Source organism: Bombus vosnesenskii, unplaced genomic scaffold, assembly GCF_011952255.1.
Source record: "Bombus vosnesenskii isolate JDL3184/JDL3185 unplaced genomic scaffold, Bvos_JDL3184-5_v1.1 scf7180000013266, whole genome shotgun sequence".
Classification (NCBI taxonomy): domain Eukaryota; kingdom Metazoa; phylum Arthropoda; class Insecta; order Hymenoptera; family Apidae; genus Bombus; species Bombus vosnesenskii.
This window is the reverse complement of record NW_022882926.1, coordinates 4681706-4694510: the sequence shown is the minus strand read 5'-3', so window position 1 is coordinate 4694510 and position 12805 is coordinate 4681706. Positions and strand designations below refer to the sequence as shown.

Genomic DNA, 12805 nt, shown 5'->3' with positions numbered 1-12805 from the left:
CAAAGGGGCTATAATTGCTCACGGCAGGGATGGGGTGGGAATGGGTTGAGGGGAGGGATGACCGATGAAATTAACCTTGTCCCGTAACGTGCTAATGCGATTGCAAAGTTTTAAGTGCGCTCCTCCGCGTTATTTATTGCATGGTCCAGCTTTAATGGACAACGACATTGATTCTAACACCTATCACTGGATTTACGATGTTTAAACACAGCTGATACATTAACGACGATTACTTTGCGTGTTGACTAACAGTAATTGTTCAATGAAACGAGAAGAATACGTTGCTCGATAATAAGTACTAAGAATGAAGAAATATTCAGGTATAATACTCTGCAGATACTCTGTTATAAATATTTTCGAGCGGGCACGTCGTCAACGAAGCTTGTCAACGAAGAATAGTTGCAATATGTCTACTAGATGTTCATGTAGTTGTTACTCTGGATTGGATATACAGGAGAAAGAGGAAGAGAAGAAAGAAAAGGAGGGATCGAAGAAAGTGAAGTCGTAAGAGGAAAGGCAGACGGAGGAGAAAGAAAAGAAGAATAGGAGAAAGGGAGAAAGAAAACCAAGCGACGGAAGAAAGCCAACAGAAACCATGTGTCGGAGTAAAAGCATAATTTTCTTTTATTACCACGGAAACCGCCCTCGTCAAGACCTACCAATTTCGCCTTCGAAAAATCAACCCCCCACGGATTCTATTACAATCGATTTTACACGTAATTGCACCGTAAAACCAGAAGAATAATCTCCATTCTTCGAAGGTCAGGAAGATCGAAAGCTTTAATACAGGTCTTACCCTACGCTGTTCTCGGAAGCGCAGGGCGAAGGGCATTAAGGACAGTTTCGAGGGGTCGTTGTCACGTATGTCTGTATTATACTGTGTTTGCCAGCGGATTACGAGAGTAAAGTACGCCAGTGCCGCGACACTGTTTGCGATTGCCACGTTCGCGGTTATTGGGCCGCCGTAACGTTTAGTCCGCGCGATTATGCTAAATTATTGTTTACAGGCACCGTATCCTATACGTCTATTTACCATGGACTCGCCGCTGGCCGGTCGTTAATGCCGTGCCAGCTGGTCATGCGCGATTCTCACCGAGACGAAAAGCAAATTGCCACGAAATTATCGCAGTTTGATGATTTAGAAGGCAATATGGTAGAAATTGACGAGTTCAGACTTTGTTGCGAGGCAATTTGTGAAAAATACGAGAAAGTACATTACAGAAGTAATAGTTGCTAAATAGCAGTTGCAAAATTCTTCTCTTGCCTTTCCTCGGTCGTAAACCCGAAAAATCTGGTTTACAAGATTTTTATAAGATATACTGTAAGTACTGATACTACCTCAACCTAGCAAAGAGTCGCGACTAGAGAGGAGATTATTGGCGAAACTTGGAAGCGTGGAATACTCAGCGGTGATACCAGTTTCCGGAAAAGTTTGCAGCATCAGTTTATATCATTTTCTTGACTCTCCGGAAGCAGCATCGTAAAGTAAAACTAGCTAGAGCAAAACAGATACTAGCAGAGGAGTGTGAAGAAGAGACGAAACGTGACGAAAAAAGTGGCGGAAAAGTGCAGAGATTTTAACAAGAGGAAGGAACTTCATCGAGAAAAGGAAATAAGCATACAAACTTAAGAAAGAATATAGGGTTACAGTCTGGAGCCACGGAATTGTTGCTTCATGCAATGCTGTGTTAGTAATCACGTAAAAAATACAGGATGGAAAAAAGTGGACGATGAAGCATAGAATCGAAGAATATATGAAAAGTGCTATTACACGTAATGATTTACTCGTGTCTTGCTACGAAATATTCAAATAGAGCCAATTTAACGGACTTAAAAGTTCAGTCAGATTGCATAAACTATTCGGTTAAATCTTCAATCGCGAGCATCGGAAAGCATAATTTCTTCGCAGCTTTGTGCCTGAGTCCTTTACACGGAGCACCAAATGTTCTTTGGGAATTCCGCAAACCCCTCTCTACCGTAGCTTGCAACAGGTAAGTCGGCGGTTAGATGGGTCTTCCTCTCTTGCGGTATGCATAATGGATGGATGGATCGAGGGGTGGCACAGGGCGGTACAGAGAAAGCGAATCAATAGATGCTACGAGGTTACCGCGCGAGCGACGAAGAGAAGCTGAGATCGTCTCGTAGAAAAAGGAAGGGAACGACGAGATCTCGATAATTCCGGTGGATAAAGAAATTCCTTGCAGGACGGGCAATATGTCATGAATTTGCTACCAATGATGTAAAATGTCAAAAATCGAAAAGAATTTTTTAAAATATTCCTAGAAGTACAGAGATCGTTTGGATAAGAAACATATAACAGATATATTGAGAAAATGGATAGAGCGATCTTTTAAGTACTTTCTTTCGCAGTCGTATAATTCCGAATTCGATCTATCGCCAACATTAAATGCCATTATATCGTAAGTTAATTGACAATTGACCGAACATTGTGAGAACGAGCACGTGATTTCGTGCAACGAATTCGGCACCGATGGCACGACACACGCCAGATGGCTCGATCGTAACATGCGACTTATTACGTGCTCCACGTCCATTAGCTGTGTCGTTTAAATTGCAAATAACGCTCCAATAAGAGACAACAAAGTTTTACCGTGCCGTGCTATCGGCAACTTTGCTCGAATCTAAATGTTACTAATTACGCGAAGCGAAACATTTAACGATGACTAGCCAATAGCTACCCCTTCAAGGTTTACATGCGCGTGACAAAGGGGTAATTACGCTGTGTACCTAGTTAACAAGGCTTTCCGTTAAGAATCGTAACAGTCACTGATTGCTACGGATATCGCAAAACCCTTGCAACCATCCGATATTGTGAAAACCTTGGCGAATATATACGAAATGAAATGTAATCGGTACTTAAAAAACAGAAAAATTGGAAGTTTTATGGAAATTTAATTAACTCAATCACGATAACCCATGTCCGAATATCATTCTCTAAGTTTAACGAGCAATTTTACGCGTATCGTTTCAGTGACGTTCAATAGCAACGGGAATTCGATTAATTCCGCGTTCTATCGGCTTGTGAGTGTACGATTTAGAACTGCAAAAGCTCCATGGTTAATGGGCACGATATTATTTCGATGTCCATTGAGCGCGTCGTTCGATTACTATCAGCGACGTTTTTCTGTTCGTAGATGTCGCAAGATTGCTAAACGCTTCTGCAAAGTTTGAAATTTCACGCGCACCCGTACAACAGTAGCTGGGAATTCCGCATCGATGGCGCGCAAATGAATGGGTTAATTCAATAATAAATCAGCGGGTCCGGTTGTTCAGCGACGCGTGAATTCCATTATTAACCCTAGCAAGCGCGCAAGTGCGATCATTGCTGTAACATTAACAGGCTATAAAATACTATAAGTACCACGATGCGTTACCTTTTAAATTAAACAGAGTTTCCGGAATCCTACTATAGAAAAACATGCAAATTTTATGGGACATTTTCTTCGGAACGATGTAGAGCTGGTCGAAACAATTTTACCGCGTACACAAAACCGTTGATAGCAATTTACGGTACACACAGATCCAGGTAGCGCGTAATTGAGCTTCGTACCGCCCGCTGTTGCGTTATCGTTCTCTAAACGCATTTCGTAAACGGAAACCGAGCAGATTTTGTGACCACGTTTCGCGTTATGAAACTGACGATGTGACGACCGCATTAGCGACACCAGTCCGTTCTGGAATTCCGCCCTTTACCTTTTCACCTGGGAATCATTAGCGTTTCCTCGACTGATTTCGTATTACGCGTTCGCTGTTGAATTAATTTCCTCGGTGTCGGAAACTGTTCGATTGCGATGTTTCCTGTAATTTTATCTGTAGAGCAATTCTTTTCTTTTTTTAGGAATAACCTTCGATAGAAAATAAGACAAATATATCTCCGCTGCTTTCATGTACTAAATTCCAACCGCCTATCGGGCAATTTATTAAAACTATTTTTGTAACGGAAATATTCATTCAGGTCTCCGACGCAGAATCAATATCTGTTTAATTAAATTGCCGACACACGTCGGCCAACATTCGTTTTGTAAAGCGGCGGCGTTGCCGCGAGAAAAGGGTCGACCCTCTTTCTTAGAGCAGCGTGTCGCTGTCCGTGAGGGTGGACGGGGGCAATGCATCAGCGGTTAATGAGCAAACTTTAATATTCTCCCGGACTAAAACTCGACCCGCCACCACCTATCTTCCAACGACCACGAAGCAACCCTTCGTAGCGAGGTTGAAACACAGGCAATGGGGAAGAGAGTTGGGAACGCGATCGTACGACTACCATAATTATTGTGAGCCCGGCAAACGAAGAAAGAAATGAAGGTGGGTTGTTAAAGCCACCTGGAGGGCTCACAGTCTTCTTTTCCGTGTCAAACTCTAGCGTTTTCATTAATCTGGCGAAGGTCTAATTAACGTGGATTCCATATACTAAAAACGTTGAAAGTGTCTTCAATTCCCTTGCGAGATTAATAAAGAAAAGTGGACCTTCTTAGATCAGCGCAAACTTTGGCCAGAGTTTCTTTGTGACACGACAGTTTTGACTCTAAACTTGGAAGATCTCTAGAACAGATTATCATTAGCATCTATTATATGCCTGGGATTCTCTTCTGTACAAAAATCAAGTTGTACGCAGAAGGAAGAGAACCATAAAATAAAAGAAAACGGGAAAAACTTAGAAGAGTTAGAAACCAAAGAATTAATGAAGTAACCTGAGTCATAGAGAAGGATAACGGTCGTTCCCAAACTCTGTGAAACCAGCAATTTTAACAGCGCTGAGATCGCCATGGAACAATGAAGATCGAAAAATGGTCGAAAGGAGAATATTCCAGCATGTTTCGTTTGCAATGGCTGGTACAATTTCAAGATGTATGCGTGAAACGGGTTAGCCTAGGAAGGGATGGAACTGTCCCCATCCGATGTTCGTGGCATCGTAAAGCGGGTGTTAAGCCCGAATATGAAGCTTTTTCGCCAGTATCAGCAGGAAATTCTGCAGTGCGGCGGCCAAGAATGTGCTAACGACACGCTGGGAAAGAGAAGGCGAAATTGAGGGGGAGGCAAACCGTCGTAGCAAGTTATAACGTTGATTTAGTGCTTGTAATTACGACAGAATGCATAGCTTTCCAGCGACAGAAATGCCGGACTTTCGACATTTTTTCTTCGTGCACGCAGCTTTACTTGCTCCGCGATCTTTCAACAAAATTTCAGACAATCGGTCTATTTTTTCCACTGTCAAGTCGTATTCGTTGTCTCCTTCGCGCCATTGAATAACAAATAGTTTCTATCTTGGCGGAAAGCGGAAGTGATTGAAAAAGGAAATAGAAGAAGTGGCTCGTTGAATGAAATCGCAGCACAGTGGACTGGGATTACCAGTGGAAAATCGTTCGTTACCGGAATCGATGGTGTGCGATCAATCGCGAAGCAATTTTAATCGAAATAATTCGCTCGTTGGACGAGATGGTCCTGTAGCCGCGGCATTTCACACTTCCGCTAGATGAAAAGACAAGCTTCCTGAAATTCTGTCGCGATCCGTACTGTACATTTGGGAAATGAAACTTTGTCCGTTCGATGTCATTAATTCGCGGATAATAGAGAGCGGTTCATACGATGAAATTTATCTGTGATTAAATGTGCTTGGATTTGCTTGCTCATTCACCTGGTGGCGAATCAACGATTTGCTTCTAGAGGAAATGAAAAGCGCTTTTACGATAGTGCGACAACGATGATCATAAATGCTGATTATTATGAGTAACGTTGAAACAATGACGTTGGATACAGATTACTTTGTATAATATAAAATTAAAGAAGACTATATACGTTCTATCTCACATAAACAATAAACGGATTCTAAAGGGAATTTGCACTTAGGATAAATGAAATAGATCAATGTACGATCAAACGATCACAAGTCATTTTTAGCTTTCCTAGTAGGAGCCGATTAAAATTTTTTTACAAATCTCTACATGGATCGTGCTCTAGCATCTTGGTAAAATCACCAAATCTCATCTGTACTAGATTAGAACAAACTACATTTAATATCCGATGTGTATCCTACATTTAGTATCCGATCTTCGTGTGAATTTGATCGCGAAGCTGAAGAAGTGCGAACGCTGAAACAAGCTTGTCACGTCTAACCGAATCCCATCAGCTTACGAGGAACAAGCTGACAGCTACACACCTACGAAGTTACAATCAACACGAAAAAAGTCTCGAGGAGAGGTGTCGGCTGACTGGAATCGCTTGCCAACTTTCCTACGGCTGCCTATTCACTCACCGCCGGGCCAATCTTGAAGCCATCACAGCTTCGAATCCTTTGGATCATCGCCAAATCGGCTACCGAATTTGCCAGATTTCGTTTTGTGCAACGATTCAATGATATTCAGATTAATAATAATAATAGAATAAAGATCTTCTAGACAGTATAATTAACGGCATGAAAATTGAGCATATCGGGAAGTTACTAATTTCTTAATTTATTTCATGCGAAAAGAACGATGTTTACACAAAAACTTATAGATATCCATGGTTTTATTTCATAAGCCGCAACCTTGCCATTCTTCAGGCTGAAATCTTAAATTTCCCCTTATCGGTATATCCGTGAACTTCGACTTTTTGTTCATCGCAAGTTCTGCACTTCGTTAACGTTTACATTAACTCACCGCAAAGTTATAACTGAACCGCCATTTCTGGTAGAGTTCTTGTCTCGGGGAGTAGCATTTTTTTGTTCTGGCTGTGCGAAAAGTTTGTGGCGGTAGTCAGGAGGCGAGCGTCCGCTCGGTTGAAACGGATAAAAGTGCGCTTTAAACAGCGAACGAAAACGAGGAAAAGAAAACGGGGACGGCTTTCCATGTGCCGTGCTTACCTCGAATTCTCATTCAGTTTGTTACACTGCTGCGACAGAATACGTTGAAAAACAGTCGACGAAAGAATTCAAGGACCTTTTTGCACTTCGAAGTCACACATATTTTCGACTAAAGTCCGTAATAAATGGTAAACGTGGAAACGCGCGTGTAACTGTTAAGCTTAGGTTCAATCTGTTACTCTTTTTCGCGCCATTCTTCTTTCGACAAGAACAATGTACTTATATAGTACGTGTAGCGTGTGGTATGCTCGTTGTCTAATGATACACTAACCCATCCTACGTTATACCGATACTATCTTACATTTACTCTACCGTAGAGACACTCCCACTTTGCTTCATTACCTTTGAAGCTGGCTACGTTGCGTTTGTCTAATAAGGAACAGCTGCACACTGTCTTACCTGTCTGAATTCGCTATCGGAGTGATCACAGAGATTCGACACGATACATTGAAGCAGAGACTGAAATGTAGGGTCTTAGCATCGCGTAGTATCGATCCTTGATGAATGGAATCGATCAACTCCGACATGTAAAATCACGAAAGGGGGAAACAGGAAATCACGTTGAACATCTCTTTGGCGAAAATGCAACCATACCGCGGAATTTGGATCACAGCTTTTGGATTGTGCAGCATTTCCATTTAATCGTTACTCTCCCGCACGATTACGTGATCTATTCATTCGGTTATCCGTTTGCCGGTCTCTATGTGTCGGATACACTGCACGCGGATTGTTGCACTGGATGCTTACGAAGTCGTGAACAGAAAGGAAGGACACATATAGTATAAGCGCAATTTCACTCGAGCATTCGCGAACAGCTTCTGAAACTCGAGGATGTCTCCATTGTATTCGTCTAAGAGCTTAGGCGTAAAGTAGCGCTTTGTATTCACATTTCGTGATAATTTACGGTAATTTAACTGCGGCTAGAAAACAACAACACTACTGTTGAAATTTTCATCTGACTATTGTCTGAACATAGACAGATTCTCTCTACCTTATTGCCTCAATCTACTTCAAACAAGTTCCCTGTTGCACCTATAAACAGTTTGCTCTAATTAGTATGTTCGACGAGGATCTTAGTGATCGAAAGGTCCTTTTTGCTAGGCATTGTACCGTCGAAGAAATTAATACGATGACGCCTGCACCTCCTTCTCGATCCCAGCACGATACGCGCCTCTTTAAGCACTTGATCCACTAAATCCGAATTCGTGACTATACATTGGCCTGTTGGAACTTCTGTTCAAGATACTTCAGCTGAAAACGGGTCAGGGACTTGGTGCTTTAAACGCAAGTAGCACAATTGGGGCGTCCGAGAATTACCATTTACCTCTTTAATTACAGAATTAAAGCGGATGGGAGATTCTTTCTCTGCCAGATTCAGAGGGACCTTTACACACCTCCAGCTTTACTTTTTCTCCTTTAAATTCGTTAAAATTCACCGTGATCCTAAATGAGGTCTGCAAACAAAGGACTACCTAATATTTTGGGATCTTTCCTAAATGTTTTACGAGTGATGAGGTTGATCCGGCGGCGTCCAGAGACATCCGAGGCAACTCGGACAGAGTTCTTGACCGATATATTTTACGTTCCTGATCATTCTGTGTGCGATTCTCCCGCTAGCACGCGAACCCACGAGACCAATTTCCGCGATTATACGCCAAACAGGAAAATATTTTGCCGCCTGGGAGAGCGATTCATCAAACCGCTTCAAAATCAAGCGTCACGAAATTTAACATTTATCCCCTGCCCAGCTATAAATCTCGCGGAATCGTCCGGCCGAATAATACGCAGCCACAGTTCCCCATTATCGCCGCGGAATACTCGGATCGATGGTTTTTTGAAGCGGCATAGCGCGTCATAGAATTCGGTCAATTGGTTCCGTCGATTAAATTCCGCTTCGCCAAAAGTCCGACCACCTCGATGCGGGATCCAATTTTTTTTTTCTAGCGCTGCTATTCGTTACCGGATAACCGCACGGTTTTCTTTGAAAAATTACGTTCGACGAAAAAGGGGATGATTTTTCATCGTTGATGGGACCAGTCAGCTTTCCCTATCGGTCGTATTGTTTCCAACGATTTGAGAGCTTTGTGAATTTTGTGGATCGTTTTTCACACAGCGTTTTCAATGTTTACCATTTTTCCCCGAGTTTTCGGTGTTCGGAAGCTGTCTTAAAGCGAGGTTTTCATATGTCTTGTCGGAAAAAATCGAATTCTCGCTGGCAAACTGAAGCTCTCGCCGCATGTTTTCTCGCTCGTAAAAAGAGCATGTTTGTTCTCCATCGGTTGACACCGAGATCTGCCTCCCTAGAGGCAGAAAAGGTCGCGAGACACCAGCAGCTATCTGTTTCGTGCACCTACGTCGCTTTCAGCTTTCGAATCACTTTAGTGCCATCCGTGTGACATTGCCGAATAAAAATCTCTCCTGCAAACTGACATTTTTTACGATCATCTTGTAATTATTTTTTATTTTAATATTCCTGCGACATCCTTTTTTATATTTTCAGTATCCTATCGCAACACTTCTACGGCTATTTTTAACAATATCGCGCAATTCAACATGACTTCTCATAGTTTCTGATTTCAAAAACCACTAATCATATACCAAGGAAAAAATCTAATCGACCTTCGGTATCTCGATTCGATTCCCATGAAAAATTCAAGTGTCGTCAAAGGATGCAAGAAGCGCGTGTACTGTTCCTGTAAACAACGGCTTGATTGCGTATTACCTGCAGAAAACAGGATAAAGTAACCGCGTAATTGAACCGATGTCGCAGTATGGGACAACGACCCCTCTCTTGTATGCACGGAACCACGGACAAGCAAAGTTCTCGATAGTGAATTATGCCGTGATCGTGTCCCGAATCCTGGTAAGCGAATCGCCGACCACATTCTGAATTCCGTGGCCGTGTTCTTCCAGCCTGTCCGTGGCCGGACTGGAAACGCGCGAACAAAGCGCACGTCGCGGCTCGCGGCTTAATTCACTTTCGATTCGCTACTTGTTGCGTTAATTCGTCGATGCCTGCGGATTGGACGCGCCTCCTTCGAAGCCATTCATTTTCCGGAAAGGTTAACGAGTATCGACAACCGGAGACTGCGCTTCGATTAGTTTGGTCATCATCGCGTAACGTGACAAGCATGCTATTTGAGACAAACCATACAGCTTAGGAAGCTTCGATCTGTCTTTGCTAGTATGATAAAGAGACATCGATAGAGAGTATATTATTCGATCTATTCACTGCTATCGGCAGAAACACGTTGCTTTCAGTTAATTATCTAAATAATACCGTCGATATAAACGTTGCATTTTGATCTCTGTCCGTTTCTATAAGATAACGTATAAAAATGAAACAAAACGCTGTATAGAATCATTATTACTTAAAGCAAAGACACTTCTGCCGAATAAATGGGCATATCCTGAAAATAGCGCAGCTGTATTTAAAAAAACGGATACTTTGAAGGTTGAACATTCTACTGCTGGAAGACATCCTGGATTTATGTAAGATTCCATTTGTCAAATAGATCACTTGAAATTTACGTAAATGAATTGTAAGGAATAGTAATAGGACACGTAGAGAATATCTTTCGAATACGAAGAGAAAGCAGAGTGAAATACGACTGAGCAGCAGTCGGTGGAACTGCGATCGGGCTATTCGAACAAGTCTCCATGTGCATACGTACGTATCTAAACAACGATTTACGCTTTCCTTGCAGGAACCCGAACGTGATCGATCACCACAGTCGAAACGATACGCTTCTGCTCGCCAGCCGGGAGAAAAGCCGTTTCCGTAGCTTGACGTGGGATCAATACGATCCAGTGCACCAGAAATACTTGGAGATCGGTAAGTCACTGAACACCTGAAGTCCTCAAATCACTCGAGTCGCTAAGATCCTGTTACGCGAATTTTACGACGCTTGCATTTTTCGTTTGACCATCTAATTAGAGGGTAGCTTCATCGGGCGGGCGTACAGTGCTCTACGGCACTTTCGCTATATGATTTCATTTAGAAGATCAGTAATACGTGGCTCATGAATCATGTGCGAGTCGAATTAACGTGAAATCAAGGGGATAGCCGCCAGAGGCATGTTTCCATCGCAGTGGAAAAATGAAGTGCCCCCTGTGGAAACGGGGTTCGTGGCTCGCTTGTCCAGCTTGGAAAGAGCCGAGAGGGAAAAGACGTTTCGCGAGATCGTTTTTATTTTCAGCGGCTCTCGAGCACACGGCAGATGACGTGAAAGGAACCCTTTGACCTGGAAAAGAATTTGCGGCCTTTTTCCCCGCCGTTTCTTTCCTCTTTCACTCTTTCATCCATTCCCTCTCCGTTTACACTTTTCTCCTCTCTCTCTCTCTCTCTCTCTCTCTCTCTCTCTTTCTCAATCGATGTTTTTATCTTTTTTTCCCCTACTCTACGCGCCGCGTTTTTTGCCTCGTAACGTAAAGATGAACGCCAGCATAATTCCATTAGCATTTCAAGGCAATGTGAAAGCTCTAATTAAGCTAATTAGGAGTGTTTCATGGCAGTGATTCGCTTGATACAACGAGCATCACGGTTCAAAAGGAACGCACGCGGATGTGTAGCGAATTGGAACAAAAATGATATTCCGACAGGTGTAGCTGAAACGAGAAATAAACTCTCTCTGTAAATAACTGACCACGAACATTCGTTTAATGAAATCATTAGAGCGATGCATTCACCCGGTGAAATAGCGAAAATTCGTTATCAAAGGGATGAAACTGCCACAACACGTGTACAAGGTTGGAAAGGAAGAGCCTTTTTCAGTGGATGAAGATTCGCTCAGCCACGATCGTCCTTCTGTGAACGAATTCCCTAGCTTTCCATGTTTTCCCAGTTTCCAGGAACATCTTTTCACGGAATTCCGCGTCTACGTGACATGATAGAGTTGATAAAAAAAGAGAAACGTATCTATATTCGTCGTATTGGATTCTTATTGTATTCCTCATCAACGAACGCCTTCATACGCTCTTTCAAATCTATTGATGGGAATTCGAGAGGCAAGAAGAAGGGCACGGTAGTTCTTATAGCCATGAATTTTTCTGTTTACACGTGGAAGACATTAGTCAAAAGAAATTGAACGTTTCGCTTGATTTATCGAGAAAGATTGCCTCGTTCTCGGAGCGAATTTTGTCACTGACAATGAGAACGATCTAAGAGATCCGAAAAGAAAATTGAAAAGATCCTTCGAAAATAGTATCGTGGTCGTCAGATGTGATTAAACCGTACATTATTCAGGTCGAGATTAATATTAGTCCTGACCGATTCGCATATCCTGCCAGTAATAACGGGTTGATGTAATCGTCCTCGGTACTGTATCGAGGCCGGACGACCACGGTGAAATATTGAGCTGTCAAGTGTGTGCCAGCGGTGTATGATACTTGAGCGCGGTAGAAACTCGGCGAACGTATCAGACGATCGTTTCATTAATGAGTGATCAATAGTTGGACCAGCGTAATCGTACCGACTGTTGCTTAACCGCAGCGCCGGCCATCGGCTTCGATACCCTATCGCGTATAATTTATTATTATCGTTAACCCCCGTCATTTGAAATTCATTAGGCGCTAATTAACCAGGCTCCCGCTATTAACGATATTATCAAAATTTCGAGACTCGTCAACGAGTGCGATGAGCCCGAACTTTATTATCACCCGGCTACGCATCGTTCATAGATCTTTGATCATATCCACCCACTTTAGGCGTTCGACTGCGGTTTAAACTAACTGGAAACTATCTTTCGTAAACCTTGTCATTTTACATAGAGAGGTATATCGTATATATTCGTGAAAAATGAAGATTATTGGCGAGAAACTTTAATTAGTTTAGACGTCTCTAACAAACCAAGTTTCGAACAAATAGGAGCAGACAGTTTCGATACTCGAAAAGGAATAAAAGAGAAATTCTAAGAAAGTTGACGTATAAGGTGCGGTGGCGAGCGT

The 12805-nt window shown here is 42.5% G+C and overlaps 1 protein-coding gene across 2 annotated transcripts in view; it reads left to right on the top strand.

Annotated features, from left to right (window-relative positions):
* Nucleotides 1-12805, top strand: part of LOC117243475 (neuroligin-4, X-linked) — a 261837-nt gene that overhangs the window by 204863 nt on the left and 44169 nt on the right. For both annotated transcript variants that reach the window (XM_033510993.1, XM_033510994.1), the window contains exon 10: nucleotides 10567-10694. In XM_033510993.1, coding sequence (XP_033366884.1) covers nucleotides 10567-10694 — 128 coding nt within the window. The remainder of the gene's footprint in view (nucleotides 1-10566; nucleotides 10695-12805) is intronic.